Below are 21,917 nucleotides of genomic sequence, written 5' to 3'. Positions count from 1 at the left end.
ATTCTTTCTAAATTTCTCTTGGTTTACAACCTGTTGTCTCCAATGTGATTGTCTGGTGCATAAATGGGGCCGAATTTAACGACCAGTGTTTAGTAAATTTGTCACTCTGTTTTTGAACCAGGAATGGTCTGTTTCATTGACTAAGAATATTAGTGTTTTAGAAGTTTCTAACAAATGCCTTTGCCCTCCCAAGAGCTATATTAATTCTTCAGCCAAATATTTGTCGAAACATTGTTGCCATGCAATGTCCTTCACTGACCTGAAGGTGGAGCAAAGGCCCTGCTTCTTTTTAAACTTTGTTCTAAAGCCAAATCTTTCTATATTACTGACTCCAGAGGCTCACTGATCTTGAACGCTGACCATGAGGCCCATTAGATTCAGTGGGGATAAAGCGGGGGCAGACTGGAGATTACATTTACAAATATTTATATTACAGAAAAATTCAGTTATTTGGCAACAGCCTATTGCACATTCAGAAATGAAGATTGGAGCAGGGGATCCTTCACTCTTTGTGCTCCTATTGGCTAATGCCCATGAATGAATTGATTGTACCTTCTCTTTCAAAGAACTAGGCCATTGTATTCCACAAGGGTTTGAATTAGAGGAGAAATAAAAGGTTAAAGGGGAATATAATTGAACATAGGCAAAGTATCCCATTCAGCTCTGTTTGCCTTTATTACTGAAATTGGGGTGGGGGAAAGTAGTCAGGTCATGAAATTCAAACCTCACGGCTGAAAAGGCCCCATTATAAAATACCTTATTTTTCTATGTTACCAGTAAGCGCCTGGCAGCAGCAAATGAGAGAACTGGGTTTGATGTGGGGCAAAATTCAGAGCTTATTAACAGTGTAAATTCAGAGTAACTCCATGGATTTGAGCTTAATAGAGTTACTCTGGCTTTACTCAGCTATTCCTGAGATCAGAGTCTGGCCATCAGTCTCTTCTCAGGGTGTGCTGCAAAAGTAGCAGACTAATCTTCCAGATGCGGATGCAGAAAGCATGATGGTGCTCAACAACTGCTGGTCCAGCTGGAGTGAGCTTAATGGAGCTGCAATGAAAGCTCTGATTCTGCTAGGCTTATATACTGAGAGTTATGATATTCTAGAAAAAAATAAGATATTTATGAAGGGGACTTGTGTCTCTATGTCCCCAATGGATTTGGTGCTTCCTAAAGTTCGTTTTCTGGCTTCAAAGTAGATGGTATACATTTCTATTGATCTGTTATCTAGAAGTATGGGATAACGGTGGCATTCAGATTTTCAGAAAGTTCCATGACAGCATAGAAATTTCTTTTCATAGAATCATAGGACTGGAAGGGATCTCGAGAGGTCATCTAGTCCAGTCCCCTGCACTCATGGCAGGACTAAGTATTATCTAGACCATCCCTGACAGGTTTTTGTCTAACCTACTCTTAAAAATCTCCAGTGATGGAGATTCCACAACCTCTCCAGGCAGTTCATTCCAGTGCTTAACAACAATGACAGTTAGGAAGTTTTTCCTAATGTCCAACCTAAACTGCCCTTGCTGCAATTTAAGCCCATTGCTTCTTGCCCTGTCCTCAGAGGTTAAGAAGAACAATTTTTCTCCCTCCTCCTTGTAACAACCTTTTATGTACTTGAAAACTGTTATCATGTCCCTTCTCAGTCTTCTCTTTTCCAGACTAAACAAATCCAATTTTTTCAATCTTCCTTCATAGGTCATGTTTTCTAGACCTTTAATCATTTTTGTTGCTTTTCTCTGGACTTTCTCCAATTTGTCCACATCTTTCCTGAAATGTGGCACCCAGAACTGGACACAATACTCCAGTTGAGGACTAATCAGCGTGGGATAGAGCGGAAGAATTACTTCTCGTATTTTGCTTACAACACTCCTGCTAATATATCCCAGAATAATGTTCCCTTTTTTTTTTTTTGCATTAATGGTATCACTGTCAAAATTCAGGGTAAATGCTATTGGAACTAACATCCTTTATCCACCCTAAATAACTAGTTATTATTTTACAGTTTATAAAACGCACCTCTTGGTGTGTGCACAAAAGTATCAAATCACATACATCAGGATCACATACATAAGGAAAAAGAAAAAAGAAAAGGAGTACTTGTGGCACCTTAGAGACTAACCAGTTTATTTGAGCATGAGCTTTCGTGAAACTGGTTAGTCTCTAAGGTGCCACAAGTACTCCTTTTCTTTTTTCTTTTTACAAATACAGACTAACACGGCTGTTACTCTGAAACCATACATAAGGAAGCAAGTCCTAGTCCAACTCAGGCTCTGTCAGGCCAATGACGAAAACAAACTCCAGAGTCAAAAGCCTGTTACTGAGAACCCCATTGCACCAGCTCCCAGACCTTTTAATCTAGGGTTTGCTAGCCGATGCACCCCTGCTGATCTTAACCATTGGGATAAAACATGATGAGAAAGACAGTGGCTAAGGTGACAGTGGCTAAGGTAGCCAGGATCCAAATTGCATAGTGCTTTGTAGATCGGAGATATTGTGCAAAGGCATTTCCTTTTGTATTTTTAAACATGGGATGTGAAATACTTAGTCTTATTCTGACAGGTTTCAGAGTAGCAGCCGTGTTAGTCTGTATTCGCAAAAAGAAAAGGAGTACTTTTTTGTGGCACCTTAGAGACTAACCAATTTATTTGAGCATAAGCTTTCGTGAGCTACAGCTCACTTCATCAGATGCATCCGATGAAGTGAGCTGTAGCTCACGAAAGCTTATGCTCAAATAAATTGGTTAGTCTCTAAGGTGCCACAAGTACTCCTTTAGTCTTATTCTGATAATTTACACCTCCATGTAAGCTCTGACATATGTCATGGACTGTCTACTTCTCAGAGTTAGGCACTACTCCGTTCCTTTGTATTGCTGACATTCTAGAAAGCAGCACAAACATCTCACCAAAATTAGCACTTTGAGAAGAGAAATAACATCTTGGCATCAGTCACTGATAATATGATGCCAATTCTGACATTTCTGCCAACGATGTAAAAGCAGGTTAGTTCCCCCATGTTTGACAGCCTAGCCTTTAGGTACAGTAAGTAAAGTACACATCAGGTAAGGTCCTTCATTCTCCAGCCTACTTTTAATTATAATTGCTGTCATCCTCGTTTCTTTTGTGAAAGCTGCAAATCCACTTGGGGTTCTGGCAAGCTGATCTCTGACAATATCAAATGTTCTAAGAACTCTTAATCGAAGGCAGCTCATGAAAGCACCCCAGGGAACACTTTATTCTCTGTGTTTAAAAGGACATGAAAGTACAATAGCTCTCTTTATACTGGTATAAAAGCAGCCGATTGAACTTGTCAGTTTAATAAATAATACAGTTGCTTCCATCAGACACTGTTAATAGACTCCTGCCTGGACTAATGTTGTATTCAGTTGTTCAAGTGCTTACATGTTGTCTACCTGTGTCTTCCCTGGGTTAATCCCCTTTTATCTCCTGAAGGTAGAGCTTCCAGTAATAGCCTCCAAAGGGCATGAGGTCCCCCACTCTTCATCCCCCACCCCATTTTTGTGTGTAGTGTTGCAAGCAGCAAACTATTTATTTTCCTGGATAGGCCAGTTGGCTGGCTCGCATCTCATGTTTGGAGAGATTCAAATGCACTTGTACATGTAGAATCACTGACATTTTGTATTAGAGGGGGTCAGAGTAGAGATGGTCCCAAGATGAAAAATTTGGATCAGGATTTTCAAGCACCCCAAAGTTCACGGGTGTTTCATTCCAGATGTTTATTTCAGTCCATTATAAAAATATGGACCAGCTGCAAAATTCGTCTCTATGTTTGGATTTCAATCCTAAATTCAGGTTTTTTTGGGCCCATCCCTATTTTTGTGTTAACATGAGCAAAAATGCCATTTGTTTTATATGGAGAGTAACACACTCAGTGCTTTATGTTTCTAAAAGGTCAGGCCAGTGTCTGCACTATTGTGAGTGATATGCTGGGGAACATGAGACAGGGCACAAATGCAAAGGCAGAAGAAACGTACAAGTAACATTAATAGCTGGAGATTATAAAATCTTTTTTCATGTTGACTCTTGCTTATTTTTCTATTTTTTTTCCCTCTCTGTGCCAGGAGAAAAAATGATTCCTACTCCTCCACCTGAGGTATGTGATAAACAAGGGGGGGAAAGATGCATTTATCATTGGGAATATGTTCCAAGGACTTTCATGACCAGAATTTCTGCTTTGAAAATATGGCTCGTGGTATTGTTGTTACGCATGTTCAGATTTTTTAAGAACCCCAGAGTGCTTCCTGTCTGACTCCCTGAAGATTGTGTTTCTCCAATTTAAAACCCATTTCCCTTAGACAATGATCCATGCAATGCCACCCTTGTCCCTGCTGACACAGATTGGACAAATTCCCTTTGGGGTCCAGCAGAGCTCCAGCTTCACTGGTTACAGGGGTTGCTGTTGAGGTGGTATGAATTGGCTTGGCACCTATTTGCAGGATCATTCTGATTGTAGTGGATGTTTACTGGTCCTGGAGTCAGTAATGCATTTGATTAATAGCACTCTTGCTGTTTATCTGTAATAATCTATCTGGGCATGTTTACTGGAAACATGCAAGAACAGGGGAGCCAATATCAATCAAAACGAAATGACTCAACCTCAACATTAGCTGTTAAAAATAACAAATGTACTTATGTGGGAGTGATGGAGCAGTGGTTAGGGTTCTAGCCTACCACTGAAGGGAACAGGGTTCAGTTATCTGCTGTGCTATAAACTACCTGTGTAATCCTCAGCAAGTTACTTAGTATGTCTGTGCTTCAGTTCCCCACCTATAAAATGGGGATAATATAGGCCTGCTCTACCTCACAGGGTTGTTGTGAGAAGAAATACATTAAAGCAATGAGGTTTTTAGATACTGCAGTAATGGGTACCATGTAACTAACATAGAGAGTCTGCTCAAATAAAGGGGATTTACATTGTGTGGAGAGGATCAACAAATTTGGGTTCTTTCAGACCAAAAGGGGAAAGAGTTCCAAACTAAAGCTCTTTTCCCCAGACTCCTATGTGTTCAAATCCAGCAGCTGTAACCTGTTAGCAAGAGGACCTCTTCTGGTTTCAACTGTTGCAGCAATGCTTGCAAAGAGGCTTTTCTGCAGCCCTTCCATGTTCTAATTGAAAGTTGAACTGAAATGCTTTTCATTTTAAATATCAAAATGATTTGAAATCCAAATCCTGGGCTGGAGGCATGTGTGGGCTTCAAAATGATAAATACATTCATTTAAAAAACAAAATGCTCTTGTTGAAAACTGCCAGCTCTGAGTTCAGGATTCTCCATGTGCGCAGCTAGAACAGATAATGTTACCAAAACCTAAATGAGTGTCAGAAAGGCAGCTCGTTGCTCTGCATTGAGTGCTATTGATCCCTTCATGATTCCTGTGTGAAAGACACAGAACTCTGATCTCAGGGCTAGTTAAGTCATTCAGTTCATTTTCAGAACCATGCTGCTGTGAAGCTTTGCTTTTTTTTTTTTTTTTTTTTTTAAATGTTCATAAAGGTAGGGATTATTTCTGTTCTCTACAGCCTGTGAGTAATTGCTGCTTCTGTCAGTAAATGGACTGGTTTCTTCCTGTGCCCAGTATGTGCAAAGACTGTTAATGATATCTGCAATAAACACCTGAGTACTAGGCATATTCTGCACGTTTTGCATCTGGATGACATGTCAGGGAACTAAGCCCTCCTTGATATTCTGTTGCCTTTAAACACCATCTAAGGACTGAATGTAGGAGCTTGGGAATGAGATACAGAGCCTTTCCCTTTTAGATCACCAGATTGCTGGTTGAGGCACATTAGCAAGGGGTATTGTATGGGAAGTTTGTCCTGCTGCTTCTTATGTTGTACTTACCCTTTGCAGAGATGATAAGGTTTCCAGTGTTGTCAAACTGGCATCTTTCATGAGCTCATGCTCATGTGGATATTCCCGACTGGATTTAAAGAAGTGATTATTTCTTTTCATTAGCAATTGAGGTCATTTGGTTAAAATGGCTGCCAAAACATAATGGCATAGAGCAGAAGAATTAGGAAGCTGGGATTTGTAGCCATGTGTTCCAGTTGCTAGTTCCCCATTCATGCAATAACACAGCACTATAAACATGGATGTGTCACGTGTGCTAAAGAGCATATTGCCACAGAGACCAGGAAGCTCAAGTGATCTTAGCAACAATGCAGTTAAAGGATACAGCAAACTTTTTCTCTTGGGCCCTGGTTGCATCTCAGCTGTGCTCTACTACTAAGGCTAGCAAGGGAAAGGATCTGGCATTGCAGATGGGAGCATACCAGGTATTCCAAGCAGGAAAAATTGTAGCTCCTTGTGTTAACTGCACCTGATGAAGTGCCTGCGGTTAATCAAAGCACCGTGTTGTGCGTTGTCACTGACTAGCAGGCTGTGCGTAGAGAAAGGGGAGTTATTCTTTAATTTATTTATGATTTGTATGGTGCAAACAGTGCACTCGCTGCTTTACAAAAGCGTTTGAAGACCAGGTCCCTTCCCTGAAGATCTCATAATCTAGGTGGGCACTATACAGACAAATACAGGGGGATGGGCTGCAGCCAAGGCAAAGTGAGTGAACAGTGACTTGTTAGCACCAAAGAGAAAAGGAGTACTTGTGGCACCTTAGAGACTAACACATTTATTTGAGCATAAGCTTTCGTGAGCTACAGCTCACTTCATCGGATGCATTCAGTGGAAAATACAGTGGGGAGATTTATATACATAGAGAACATGAAACAAGGGGTGTTACCATACACACTGTAAGGAGAGTGATCACTTAAGATGAGCTATTACCAGCAGGAGAGCAGAGCGGGGCGGGGTGAGAAAACCTTTTGTAGTGATAATCAAGGTGGGCCATTTCCAGCAGTTGACAAGAACGTCTGAGGAACAGTGGGGGGGAAATAAACATGGGGAAATAGTTTTACTTTGTGTAATGACCCATCCACTCCCAGTCTCTATTCAAGCCTAAGTTAATTGTATCCAGTTTGCAAATTAATTCCAATTCAGCAGTCTCTCCTTGGAGTCTGTTTTTGAAGTTTTTTTGTTGAAGAATTGCCACTTTTAGGTCCCCACTGTTCCACTACAAAAGGTTTCCCCCGCTCCGCTCTCCTGCTGGTAATAGCTCATCTTAAGTGATCACTCTCCTTACAGTGTGTATGGTAACACCCATTGTTTCATGTTCTCTATGTATATAAATCTCCCCACTGTATTTTCCACTGAATGCATCCGATGAAGCGAGCTGTAGCTCATGAAAGCTTATGCTCAAATTAATTGGTTAGTCTCTAAGGTGCCACAAGTACTCCTTTTCTTTTTGTGAATATAGACTAACACAGCTGCTACTCTGAAACTTGTTAGCACCAATCATTTTGCCCATGGGTCTTTTTGCATGTTGTGGATCTGTGTTTGGGGGAGGGAAGTTACTTAAGAAGATAAAGATTTTTAGTTATCTAGCTTGGTATCAGTTCGGGGGAGAGGGCTCCCTTTAGGCCCAATCTTGCTAAGTACTGAGCATCTCCTGGGAAGCACTGTGCACCCACACCTCCCAGAGAAGTCAGTGGGCATTGAGGATGCTCAGCCCTAAGCAGGGTTGGACCCTTTGACTCCAATCTCTTTAGCTAGAAATCATGTTGTTTTATCTAATGCTTGTCTCTGTCTTTTTCAGGCTCTGGCACCAGCTGAGAAAAGGTATGCATAATGGGATGATTAAATCATGTGTTTCCAAATAATCAAAGGCACGCTGTTTCTGCTAGGCAAGAATGTGGTTTCTTTTATAAGACATCTAGCCAGATTCAGGATTTCTTTGGGATTTTTAATTTCTTAGAAGGACACTGAAGGAAAACTGAATCTGGTTAAGGCTGGTTCTGCTCTCTTATATACCCAGGGCCAGATGTAATCTCATTCATATTCTTTTCATGTTTCAGCAGACAGAAAATAACTTTGCAGTCTGATTTCATTCCCTAGAGAAAATTGTTCCTATTGTGACAGTGTTTCAAAGCATTTCACACTGACATCCTATTCTGTGTATGTTTCTGGCAATGACTGCAGCTCAGGAAAGACACTTCAGTGAAACAGGTGGGGAGGAGGACAGATTATTCATTGTTACTATTTAGTATTTGTATTATCATAGTGCCCAAGAGGCTCAGTCATGGACCAGGGCCCCAGTGCACGAGGCACTTTACAAACACAGAACAAAAAGACAGTCTTGCCCCAAAGAGCGTATTTTTTTTTTTTCAAAACCATTCTCTTCCCTTGTCACCATGTAATGAATTCCTAACTCAGTAAGTGCCTCCAGCTTGGGGTGTCCCCCCTTCACTTCACTGTACTCTTACAAACATTGAAGCCAATTGGACTACTCATATGCTTAAAGTTAGGCCAGTGCTTTAATACCTTGCTGAATTAGGGCCAAATTGTGCCATGTAGGGACTGGCCCATGTTTGGATCCAGCACAGCTACAGCATCTGGGGGAAACTCCAGGACATCACATGCTTCCAATATTTGCACTCCCAGTAATGCAGGAAACAGTGGATGCCCTTCCCCAAACAGAAGGGCTGTGATTGAGCCTGGCTCTTACACTGCCCTGTTGGGCTAGACACAGCCTGGTCCTTATGGGGCATGTTCTCCCCTCTTCCTGTGAACATACTAGTTTTGTCTTGGTTCATGGGCACCCATGTGCTGGTTGCGATCCCTGCTTTTCGGCTTCGTTCTTATGAGCTAGCATTGTATTGAAATGCACAGGAATCCTATTCTTGAGGATGTCTACTTTTCCTCGTCGGGTCATTTAAATGACACAGAGATAGTGAGTTAATTGAGGCTAGTGTGCTCCTTGTGACAAAAAGGATGTGTTTGTAGAGAGGGGAAGGAATAGCAAATTTGGGCAGCAGCATCACAGCATGGTCTTCTAGACATCATTTTGCAGCTCCAAGATACAGCCTCAGGGGAAAGAATGACGAAGAACACCAGGCTTCCCTTAGAGCATCCTGCTTATAAAACTGGGGAACAATGTTGCCCTTAGTAGCCAACCTCAGGGAGCAGAGAATTTCTTGTGGGTATTGAAAGGTCAAATACTGTCTTTCAAAAGAGGGATTGTACTTTTAACCATAGCATGGTGTTTAACTTTGGTCAAAGGCGTCATAGGGGCACACCTGATTTGCTGTAAAGGAACCAGTCACAACCAGCCTCATTTTTCATATGGAGGAGTAGCTCAGAGACTGCCATGGTCATAGGCCAGAGAATGAAATTGACTCTCTGGCCTGGTAGCTAGGGAACTCACTTAGGAAGTAGGAGACCCAAGTTTGAAACCCTGTGCCACAGGTGCCAACTTCTAGTTTTCCCTGGGGTGCTCTGCCCCGAGGCCCTACCCCCACTCCACCCCTTCTCCCGAGGCCCCGCCCCTCCCCCCGCCACCCCTCTCCGCCCTCCCACAAGCACCTCCCTGAGCTTTTTGGTGGCGCAGCCATTAGTATTTTCCAGAGTCAGCTTCTATGCCCTGTGCCAATGACAAATCATGTATGTGCAGTGGAACAGCTTCAGCAGAAGAGCTTGGGAGTGCTCCACCCCTGAATACCTCATAACCCGGTGGCTAGGGTATTGTCCTGCAGAATTTTCAGTCTTACTGTAATTCTCTCTTTCGATATTGAATGTGGCAATAAAGAATTGGATGAAATGATGCTATGAGAAAACCCTACTAAACAAAACATCTAGGGGGCCATTCTGCACCTGAAGACCCATGACTTTCAGTGTGAGATTTATGCTACTGTCCTTTTCATCCCCTCATGTACAAGAGAGCCAGCATCATGTGGGAGTCTCCCTCCCAACCAGAACCCAGCAACTGATCTTTTATGTTTGAAGTGCACCATTTCCCAGGTTGGAATTTATCCTTGTGGAGCCATATAATCTCACTTTGGATTGTATGGCCCATATTTAAACACAGCGTTTTTTATCAGTAGCCAAAGGAGGAAGAAAAACAGTGTATGGATTAAAGTTAAGTGTGCTCTATTTGAGAAATGTTTCTGTTAGAAGCTGTAAAGCTTTTAGCAATAAAGACTAGAATGACTTTGTGTAAATACATTTTATGCTGTTCTGTATTGATTCTCTCTCTCAGTGACTCCTGGATCAAATGTGTTCCTTTTGCAAGTCAAATGGTGATTTTTTTCTAACAGCCATTAGTCCAAACCCTGAGGATCTGGAAACCAAGCTTTTATCTGCCTCTTATATCATCTCTTGGTATAAAAATCTTGCCATCAACATATAGCTGATCATTTAGCAGATAATCTGTAAAGCACGGTAAAAACTAGCTTCCCTAGCTCCATAGGCTCTGCACCCTAAAAGGAGCACTCATGTTTTAAAGAACCAGTTCTGTTTAGTGCCAGTTATTCTGTTACCTTCAGTTCCAAAATGCTTTTACTGAGCATGCTTATCTCCTTACAAACCTGAACAGTTTCCTGAGAAACAAGGTCTTCACACCACATTCCCTCTGCTTGAATCAAATGGTAACAGTGGTGACTATGTGTATACAAAGTTGACAAATAATACAGGGCAGCTCTGCTCTGCCTTTGAGTGCGGGGGAGCTGGAGATGAAAACGGCTTTTGTTGAACCTTTGTAAAGGTTTGATCTGCCAGCTCTGCCATTGAATCGCTGCTTGCACAAGCCACTGTGCCACCTTTAAACAAGACCTTGTTTGAGTGATTAAAATAAAATCTGATCATCTAACACCCAGTTTTCATTCTTAAAACCTGTCAGGCGCACACTGTCTCTGCTGAGCTATTAATGGTTTGAGTGCCCCTGATAAGGTAAAACATTTAATGATGGTTCAGGTCAGATTGGGGGATCAGGGTTGTAAAGAGACCTAGAATGGCTTCTCCATGTCATGAGCTTATAGCAGTACTGCCTCAAGTGACATTGCGCAACCAGGAAAAAGAAGCAACTTTGGAAATTAACAAAGTAAAAAGGTGAGTGAGTGGCTACGGGGTTTTTATAAAACATCCTATGCTGTCTTTTTCACTAACTTAATAAGGCTGCCATTCCAAAATGAACATAGATAAAGAGAGAGGGTTCCTTATGAGAGAGAGAAAATTAGGTTTGTTTTATTTGAGAGGTAAAAAATAAAAACTTTAAAAAGAACATTTCTCTTAGTGCATCCTGATTCTGTCAATTTCTTAAACAAACAAAAAGACTCAAAAATACAATCTTTACGTTTCTATATTAAAAATAATTGTCAGTTTCTTGATTATAACTCTCAGTTGAGTCATGCTGAATTTTTCTTCCTAGGACCTTTCTGAGGAAGAAAATTTATCAACAGAAAGATGGTAGCAATGTGAGCTGGAGTGATAAAGCCCTAGTGAGGTGCAGTATTTTGAACCTTAAGCCATGTTACAGTATCTATTGCTGCTTCTGTTTATGTTGTAATACCCAGAATGTGCTAGGTGCTGTACAAACACAGAACAAAACATGTAGTCCCAACCTCAAAGAGCTTCTGCCTAAAGGTAATGCTAAGAGGAACAGGTTTTTGCTGAATACTGCAGAGCTCTGAGGCCAGTAGAGATGTTTAATAAAATAATTTGTCCCTTTGTGACCTAATTTCTTTTCATAGCTACCAAAGTTCATCCTTTTGAGAATACTGGGCCAGTCACTAAACAGAATCCTCCAGGGTGGAAATACCTTGTTTTACTCTAGCATCTGAAAAGGAGTACTTGTGGCACCTTAGAGACTAACAAATTTATTTGAGCATAAGCTTATGCTCAAATAAATTTGTTAGTCTCTAAGGTGCCACAAGTACTCCTTTTCTTTTTGACAATACAAACTAACACAGCTGCTACTCTGAAATCTAGCATCTGAGGATCTCAAACCATGCCACTGACATTGCAGCACTCTATGAGATAGGCTAGCATTGTTTTCGCTGTCTGGGGACCTGAAGTAGTACGGATGAGTTAGGTCTCAAATTTACAAAAGTGTCCTTTAATTTTGGGTGCCCAACTTTAGCCATCTGGGGCCAGACTTACAGAGATACTGAGCACCCACAACTTCAGCTGAAGTCAGTGAGGGCTGCAGTTGTCTTGTTTGGAACAAATTAGACCCTGCTTTTGAAAATTGCGCCATATGTGATTTGCCCAAGATCACATAAAGAGTCAGTGGCAGAGACGGAAACAGATCCCAGCTCTTCTCACTTCTAGTCCTGTACTCGAACAACAAGACCCATCCTTGCTGACCATAGCCTGTAGACAGAGGAACATACAGATTCTAACACCTCATTTTTGTGATGTAGGTGTGGCAGAAGCAGAAAGGGCAATGGCTCTCTCAGGGCGTGGTCCTGTCATAGTGTTTGTAAGGAGACTGAAATTCACTAGTCTAATCCTAGCCCCTTGTTATTATGAACAAACTGGGAGAATGGAGAAGATAAGATCAGGTGTACAAGCATCCTAGCTGAAAACACCATGTGTCTCTGTCTCATCTCCAGATTGGAGACCTGGAGAAGAAAAGAAAATGAAAGGACTGAGCATGCAAAGAAGAAGCGAGCAATACTGGAGCTCCAGAAATTGCAGCACCTCCACTTTCCAACAAGCCACTGGTTCTGTACTCAACCAGCCACTTCCCAGCAATGTAAGGCTCTTTATTCCCAATAACATGTAATATTTACACATGGGACAAGCGTAGGTAGGGAAAGGACTTGCGAATAAGGAGAAATCAGCACCCAAAATAAGTCTATTTTCATAGGTATGTCTCTAATTGAAACAGATATCATAGGCATCATATTTATGGCTTGATGCAAATGATGGGTGACATTTTTTCAAGCCTGCACTAACTTTTTGAAAATCTTCATTTCAAGTGTGGAGCAAAGCAAACCCCATTAATTTGTAAAATGACTGCCTGGAACTAACACCAAGTTCTCCACAAGGCTGAAGTCCCCAGAGTTACTATACACAGCCAGCCCTAACATTCATTTTTATGACAGTCATTTGGATGAGTGGGAAGGTTTGAAATGTAGAAGGGGAGTCCGTTCTGGGACAGTTGTTGCTAGGGAGCATATAAAGGGGGGTTGATGGAGTGCTTTATTGTGGTGGTAGATACTCATCTGTAACCTCCCACTATGCTTCTCCAGATCTCATTTTTTTCTAGTCTACCAGCTTTTCCCCTTCTCCACCATTGACCTTCATAGATATTTAGGTCAGAAGGGACCATTATGATCATCTAGTCTGACCTCCTGCACAACGCAGGCCACAGAATTTCACCCACCACTCCTGCAAAAAACCTCACACCTATATCTGTGCTACTGAAGTCCTCAAATCGTAGTTTAAAGACTTCAAGGAGCAGAGAATCCTCCAGCAAGTGACCCGTGCCCCATGCTACAGAGGAAGGCGAAAAACCTCCAGGGCCTCTTCTAATCTGCCCTGGAGGAAAATTCCTTCCCGGCCCCAAATATGGCGATCAGCTAAACCCTGAGCATATGGGCAAGATTCATCAGCCAGATACTTCAGAAAATTCTTTCCTGGGTAACTCGGATCCCACCCCATCTAATATCCCATCACCGGCCATTGGGCCTATTTACCATGAATATTTAATTACCAAAACCATGTTATCCCATCATACCATCTCCTCCATAAACTTATCGAGTTTAATCTTAAAGCCAGATAGATCTTTTGCCCCCACTGCTTCCCTTGGAAGGCTATTCCAAAACTTCACTCCTCTGATGGTTAGAAACCTTCGTCTAATTTCTAGTCTAAATTTCCTAGTGGCCAGTTTATATCCATTTGTTCGTGTGTCCACATTGGTACTGAGCTTAAATAATTCCTCTCCCTCTCCGGTATTTATCCCTCTGATATATTTATAGAGAGCAGTCATATCTCCCCTCAACCTTCTTTTAGTGAGGCTAAACAAGCCAAGCTCCTTGAGTCTCCTTTCATAAGACAAGTTTTCCATTCCTCGGATCATCCTAGTAGCCCTTCTCTGTACCTGTTCCAGTTTGAATTCATCCTTCTTAAACATGGGAGACCAGAACTGCACACAGTATTCCAGGTGAGGTCTCACCAGTGCCTTGTATAACAGTACTAAAACCTCCTTATCCCTACTGGAAATACCTCTCCTGATGCATCCCAAGACCGCATTAGCTGTTTTCATGGCCATATCACAGTGGCAGCTCATAGTCATCCTATGATCAACCAATACTCCAAGGTCCTTTTCCTCCTCCGTTACTTCTAATTGATGCATCCCTAGCTTATAACTAAAATTCTTGTTATTAATCCCTAAATGCATGACCTTACACTTCTCACTATTAAATTTCAGCCTATTACTATTACTCCAGTTTACAAGGTCATCCAGAGCCTCCTGTAGGGTATCCCTGTCCTTCTCTAAATTGGCAATACCTCCCAGCTTTGTATCATCCGCAAACTTTATTAGCACACTCCCACTTTTTGTGCCAAGGTCAGTAATAAAAAGATTAAATAAAATTGGTCCCAAAACCGATCCTTGAGGAACTCCACTGGTAACCTCCCTCCAGCCTGACAGTTCACCTTTCAGTAGGACCCGTTGTAGTCTCCCCTTTAACCAATTCCTTATCCACCTTTCAATTTTCCTATTGATCCCCATCTTATCCAATTTAACTAATAATTCCCCATGTGGCACAGTATCAAATGCCTTACTAAAATCTAGGTAAATTAGATCCACTGCGTTTCCTTTGTCTAAAAAATCTGTTACTTTCTCAAAGAAGGAGATCAGGTTGGTTTGGCACGATCTACCTTTTGTAAAATCATGTTGTATTTTGTCCCATTTACCATTGACTTCAATGTCCTTAACTACCTTCTCCTTCAAAATTTTTTCCAAAACCTTGCATACTACAGATGTCAAACTAACAGGCTTATAATTACCCGGATCACTTTTTTTCCCTTTCTTAAAAATAGGAACTATGTTAGCAATTCTCCAATCATACGGTACAACTCCTGAGTTTACAGATTCATTAAAAATTCTTGCTAATGGGCTTGCAATTTCATGTGCCAATTCCTTTAATATTCTTGGATGAAGATTATCTGGGCGCCCTGATTTAGTCCCATTAAGCTGTTTGAGTTTCGCTTCTACCTCAAATATGGTAATGTCTACCTCCATATCCTCATTCCCATTTGTCATGCTAACATTATCCTTAAGATCCTCTTTAGCCTTATTAAAGACTGAGGCAAAGTATTTGTTTAGATATTGGGCCATGCCTAGATTATCCTTGACCTCCACTCCATCCTCAGTGTTTAGCGGTCCCACTTCTTCTTTCTTTGTTTTCTTCTTATTTATATGACTATAGAACCTTTTACTATTGGGTTTTAATTCCCTTTGCAAGGTCCAACTCTACTTGACTTTTAGCCTGTCTCACTTTATCCAACATGTTCTGACCTCAATAAGGTAGCTTTCCTTGCTGATCCCTCCCTTCTTCCACTCCCTGTATGCTTTCTGCTTTTTCTTAATCACCTCTCTGAGATGCTTGCTCATCCAGCTTGGTCTACAACTCCTGCCAATGAATTTTTTCCCCTTTCTTGGGATGCAGGCTTCCGATAGCTTCTGCAGCTTTGATTTAAAATAATCCCAGGCCTCCTCTACCTTTAGATCTATAAATTCTTCAGTCCAATCCACTTCCCTAACTAATTTCCTTAATTTTTGAAAGTCAGCCCTTTTGAAATCAAAAACCCTAGTTGCAGATTTATTTTTGTAAATCCTTCTGCTCAGTTTGAACTGAATTAGCTCATGATCACTTGAGCCAAGACTATCCCCTACAACCATTTCTTCTATGAGGTCCTCACTACTCACCAAAACCAAATCTAAAATGGCATCCCCTCTAGTCGGTTAAGCAACTACCTGCTGAAGGAATCCATCAGCTATCGCATCTAGGAAAATCGGAGCCCTATTATTATTACTAGCACTCGTCCTCCAGTCTATATCTGGGAAGTTAAAGTCTCCCATGATCACACAGTTTCCATTAGTATTTACTTTATTAAAAACATTAAAAAGGGCTCTATCCATATCCAAATTAGATCCCGGCGGTCTATAGCACACCCCAAGCACTATCCCAGGGGAGGCTCTAATAGTTTTCTTCCCCAATGTAATTTTTGCCCAGACGGACTCAGTCATATCCATTTCATTGCTTCTTATTTCTTTACATTCTACCTCATCATTGATATACAATGCTACTCCACCACCTTTACCTTTATTTCAGTCTTTCCTAAACAGCACATACCCCTCAATACCAGTAGTCCAGTCATGACTACTATTCCACCATGTTTCTGTTATCCCTATAATATCTGGTTTCACTTCCTGCACCACTAGCTCTAGTTCCTCCATTTTGTTACCTAGGCTCCTCGCATTAGTGTACAAACATCTTAATTTTTGCTGTTTGGCCTCACTCACATTCTGTACCCTATTAGGCACGGTCATTCTACAGCCAGTATACCCTATTAGACTGGTATCCACACTGCCCTTCCTCCTTATATACATTCTCCTACCCATGGCTGTATCCTTTCTTACTTCGTTTTCTTTCCTCTCAATGCTAAAATCCGGCGTGGAGATTACCTGGACATCTCCCAACCATCTCCCCCAAATTCCTAGTTTAAAGCTCTCTTAATCAGTTGTGCCAGCCTCCATCCTAGAAGTCTATTTCCTTCCCTATTCAGATGAAGTCCATCCCGAGAGAACTGTCCTCTGACTATGAATGCCTCCCAGTGGCCATACATCCCAAAGCCCTCCTTATAGCACCACTGCCTAAGCCATCTGTTGATAGTCATAATCTTGTTACACCTTTGTTGCCCTTCTCTAGGAACAGGCAGAATCCCACTAAAGATCACCTGAGCCTCGATTTCCTTAAGCGTCTTCCCCAGCCTAGCATAGTCTCCCTTAATACTTTCCAGCGGGAATCTAGCCGTATCATTTGTTCCCACATGAAGGATAATTAGCGGATTCTTTCCTGCTCCCTTTAGAATCCTTTTCAACCTCAGGTCTACATCCCGTATCTTAGCACCTGGAAGACAGCACACCCTCCTATTCTCTGGATCAGCTCTGGTTACAGCCCTATCTATTCTTCTCAGTAAAGAGTCCCCAATCACATAGACCTGCCTTTTGCTAGTGACGGTGCTATTCTCCAGTCTATCCCCTGTTCCCTCTGGCTGCAAGTTCTTTCCATTCCTATTTTCCCTTGTAATCCTCTTTAACCCATCCTGTATCCTCCTGGGGCTCATATTTGGTGTAATCTCCATTAACTCTTCCCCTTTTCCTATAGGACTAGCCGCTCTTCTCTTCTTCCTTGCCCTTCCACCTTCAGTGACTACCTGCTGAGCCCCTTCTTCATTTTCCAACTCTGCAAACCTATTCTTGAGCTCTATTTCTCCTTCACTAGCCCGTCTTTTCTTCTGCCTGGTTCTTTTAGTCACATGCTTCCACTGACCACTTTCCTCACCCAGTCTCCCCTCAGAATTCCCCAGCCCTGATTCCACCTGCAAGTCTGAGCTTTTCCCTTCAGATACCTCATGTCTTTGCTCCGTAATCTGCTCAAACGCCTTCCTAAACTCTACCAGACTTTCCACCTGCATCTCCAAACCTCGGATCTTTTCCTCCATCAGCTCTATCAGACGGCATTTCATACAGACAAAACTCTTACCAGGTGCCCCCTCCAGGATCATGTACATTCCTTCTCCCTTCCACTCTGAAAATTCTCAGAATCCACTTCCTACTTTAAAGAAGAACTTGAAATCCAACAGCCTCTGTGCGAGGCCCGAGCACAGCTCTTCTCTAGTGTACAGCCCATGCACTGGTGTGCAGTGAAGTCTGGGAACCGTATATTTGATTCTCAGGTGATTTGAAGCAACTCAACAATCTCCACTGAACATCTAAGAATGCAGATTTTAACAGGGAAAGATATCATGTAGGCGACATACAGAGGCAAGAGGGCCCTGAGTTCCATTTTTATGGAAGGACAACAGTGCAAGAGAAGGGGGTTGCTTTGGAGACTTGGGTAGCAGACAAGCTGCATTATGAATTTGAATGAAACAATGGTTTCAATAGGCCAGGACATCAGGACTCCCCTGTAAAAGTGGGATGTTCATTCCCCATATTATTAGAGATGGAGCAGAGTCATCTGATCCAAATCCAAACTTCCCCACAATTCAGAGAAAAGCCCAAGTTGCAACATTCATCTCTGATTCCCCAACTTCCCCAGAGTTTGGATGGTGCCTTAGATCAGAAGTTCCTGTCTGTACCCATCTCTGCTATTTACACTGTGCCCTTCCGGTTCAGAAATCATGCTGAAACTTTCCAGAAAGACATGAAGATAAATTCCTTATATAAAACATGTTTCTATTTTTTTCTGTGTGCATTGTCTCGCCTTACTTCCTTCAAGCGGTAGCTGGTCCTCCCTCCCTTCTTGTGATCACCTATAAAAAATATGTATATCTCCAGGCACAGAAATAAAGCTGTAGTCATTCTGAGTTGCTACTGGAATGTAGGTCTACCCAGTTAATTTCTGTCCCATTGTACTGGGTGGGGCAGTGATACAGTTACACTTAGACACACACCCTTTCCTTTTTTGTAGTATTTTAGTTATTTTTACTTCTGTCAAGGCTGACAACACAGCTTATTACTAAGGAAAATAAGTAGTTTCTCTCCTTTTGTGGTGAACAGTAAGTTCTAAAATAATTTTTTGGAGCTTCTGATTCAGACATTCTGTGCAGCAACTCCTGCCTTGTCTAGCTGATTTATTGTCTATACTGCTCTAAAAATTGCCATTTAAACCAGCACTGTAGTAGCGAATGATTGGCACAAACTTCCTTACCATAAAGATACCATAAAAATATACACTTCTGAGTCTATCAGTTATTTCAGTTGTCCTGAAACAAAGACAACAACGTACAATTGCCAGCCCAGAGTACTGGATTCCTTATCCCAGGCATTTTGCATTTGCTGGGTACCTTGTCACAGGCACATAGCATTATCCTTCCACTCTGTTTTGTTGTTAGGCTCAATCAGTGTATTGAAACATACAAAAGAATTCTGCTCTGTCAAGTGCTCCAAGGACAGGACTGTTGAGTACTGTGTTTTAATAATCTACCTATTCATACGAAGACATCCAGCAGCAGGCAGGCAGAGAGCAAAGTGTTGGCCAACCAAAACACAACTTGTGTATCTCATTTGAAGCCTACCAGCCTTTGTGCTGCCACTTTAAAGGGTTAATCTTCTGTATGCGAGACTCATGTCACCTTGTTCCAGAACAGTTTCACTAATTCTCTCCCTTCTCTTCATCCCATGTGGTTTTGGCATGGAAATAGTACTAATAGAAACGTAATAAATCTTCCCAAATGACATGCAAAACCGCATTAAACTTGCCTGGTTCTGTTGCCTGCTCAAAATTCAGGCCAGCATCATGCGCCAAAAAAAAAAAATTTAGAATTCACAAACCTGGGTTGATTTATGGTTTGACATCAAAACTAGGTGAAATTTGCAACTTTGCCTGGTTTCAATATGGGAATAGGTGAAACTGAGCTTTCTTGTAAGCTTTTGGCTTTCTTTGAACCCCAAACTCAGCTCTAAATCTGGGGACGGGGAGCAATTGTTAACCCACATGGATTAAAACCCAACAAAATGTTGAGTGAGTTTTTGCAGAATGAAACAGCCGAGTTTTACTTGCTCTACTCTTTGTGCTCCAGAGTCAGAAATAAATATTCACTACTGCCCAAAAACTCATTGCCTTGGTTTATTTGGTAAGGGTGTCTCTTCCAAGGGTAGCCGTAAGTATATGGGTTATGCATAAGTTCTGCTTTTAGAATGGAGCAAATCCTGGCAGAGCTGAGGGTCTGTCTCTAGTTCTGTAATTACTGCACAAAGCAAGAGTTTGGATCTTTTGTTGCTTGCGTGTCACAGTACTTTTCAAGTTACCACTGGTGGATGAATCAGTAGAATAAATTTCCTAGATTAACTGCTGGGGGATGGGAAAAACCTTGGTTAATGATCTGTTATTTCTACAGTATTGTTTTTATAGTTATGTTTTAGGTCTACCATAGCTGTGCATGGTGCTTTACAGTTAAATGAAGCAGCTCCCTGCTCCAGCTAGTTTACAATCTAAGGGCCACATCCTGCAAACCCTTTCTTATTTGAGTAGTTTCATTGGGGTTCATAGGGCTATTACCATAGGCCCATATTTTTAAAGGCATTTAAAGACATGTAGGCATTGCTGTGCTCATTTTCAAAAGAGATTTAGACACTTGGGAGCCATTCAATGGGATTTAGGCTTTGAAGTGCCTAAAATCCCTTTTGAAAATAAGGTTTAGGCTCCTAAATCAGTTAGGCATTGCAACACTGAGTGCAGCAATGCCTGAATACCTTTGAAAAATCTGGGTCAGAAGGACTACTAACCTGAGTGAGGCTTTTGTAGGATCAAAGACTGTAAGTTATGGGTTTTAAAAATCAAGAAAACATTGACTGACTCACCCTTAATAACTTAATTATCTGTCTGATGCATGTCCAAAAATAATCCAAATAAGATTAAAGAACAATAAAAAGTTTTTATTCCCAAAGGGAAAGAACAGTCAGACTTTCAACACCACAGATGTTTTGGCCCGCAGTTACTCTTTGTGCTGTGTCAGAATGTAATAATTAAAGGGACATGGTCAACCTAAAACTCACTTCTTTGAATTCCTTACCAGTGTTAAATAGCAACATCTTAGATTGTTAAAATGGAAGGAATTTTAAAAATCAATTTTGCTTTGCACCATTTATGCTATGAACTGAATGCAAAGAAGTAAAGTTTGAAGTGTGAAACTAGGTTGGTCTGTTTCATTCTCATTTCTAATCAGTCTCATTTTCTGGTTCTCAAGCAATAGCACAGTGCTTTTGTTTTCTGTGCATAGGCTCAGACTTTAAAAAAAATCACTTCACCTTTGCTTTCACCTCTGCCCTTTTGTCTTTGCTTTCCATTAATGCTGTATTAACAGGGGTGTCATATGTAAGACACAGGAGGTAACTGTCCCACTCTATTCAGGAGTACTCAGATGGAGTAGTGTGCCCAGTTCTGGGCATCACATTTCAGCAAAGATGTGGACAGACTGGATAGAGTCCAGAGGAAAGCAACAGAAATGATAAAAGGTTTAGAAAACTGGACCTATTAGGAAAGGTTAAAATAACTGGGCATGCTTCGTCTTGAGAAAAGAAGACTGAAGGGGGGACCTGATAAGTATTCAAATATTTTAAGGTCTGTTATAAAGGGTGGTAATCAATTGTTCTTCATGTCCAGTGAAGGTAGGACAAAAAGCAATGGGCTTAATCTGAGGCAAAGGAGATAAAGGTTAGATATTAGGAAACACTTTTTAACTATAAGGGTAGTTAGGATCTGGAATAGACTTCCAAAGGAGGTTGTGGAATCACCGTCATTGAAGGTTTTTAAAAACAGATTGGACCAACACCTGTCAGGGATGGTCTAGATTTACTTGGTCCTGCCACAGTGCAAGCAGCTGGACTTGATGACTTCTCAAGATCCCTCCAGCCCTACATTTCTACAATTCTGTGATTCTATGAGCACACACACGATAGAGTATTATTTGCGTGAATACTCAAAGAAAGTGAATTTGAATTTTGCACACTGAAATAATTGCCGATTGTTTTAAGCTGACAAAACCCTTCATGAGAGCCCTGATCTAGAGACAATTAAAAGATCTGACTTCACCCTTTGCAAGTAGTACAGTGCAAGCATCTGCAGTTAGTCTGGGTAAACAACTGTGGTGAAAATTACAAATCAATAAATGCAAAATGCCTAGTATATTTTATTGTGGATGTCTCACTGTTTGACACAACAGTTAGTGTTCCCTAAACTCATGGCCAGATTCCTGGCACATGAGCCATACTGTCAGCTCACTACCTCCTTCACAGCTAGAATCACAGACTCACTTACTTTGTGTGAATGTGATA

The 21,917-nt window shown here is 41.4% G+C and overlaps 1 protein-coding gene across 1 annotated transcript in view; it reads left to right on the top strand.

Annotated features, from left to right (window-relative positions):
- The window catches only part of LOC141991401 (uncharacterized), a 40,883-nt gene that overhangs the window by 12,045 nt on the left and 6,921 nt on the right, over positions 1 to 21,917 (top strand). The window contains exons 10-13 of the mRNA XM_074959693.1: positions 4,079 to 4,110; positions 7,665 to 7,687; positions 11,271 to 11,345; positions 12,457 to 12,599. Of these exons, the coding sequence (XP_074815794.1) occupies positions 4,079 to 4,110; positions 7,665 to 7,687; positions 11,271 to 11,345; positions 12,457 to 12,599 (273 nt within the window). The remainder of the gene's footprint in view (positions 1 to 4,078; positions 4,111 to 7,664; positions 7,688 to 11,270; positions 11,346 to 12,456; positions 12,600 to 21,917) is intronic.

The sequence above is a fragment of the Natator depressus genome, chromosome 7 (assembly GCF_965152275.1).
Source record: "Natator depressus isolate rNatDep1 chromosome 7, rNatDep2.hap1, whole genome shotgun sequence".
NCBI classification, from domain to species: Eukaryota; Metazoa; Chordata; order Testudines; family Cheloniidae; genus Natator; species Natator depressus.
Note: the sequence above shows the minus strand (reverse complement) of the source record. Positions and strands in the feature narration are given on the sequence as shown.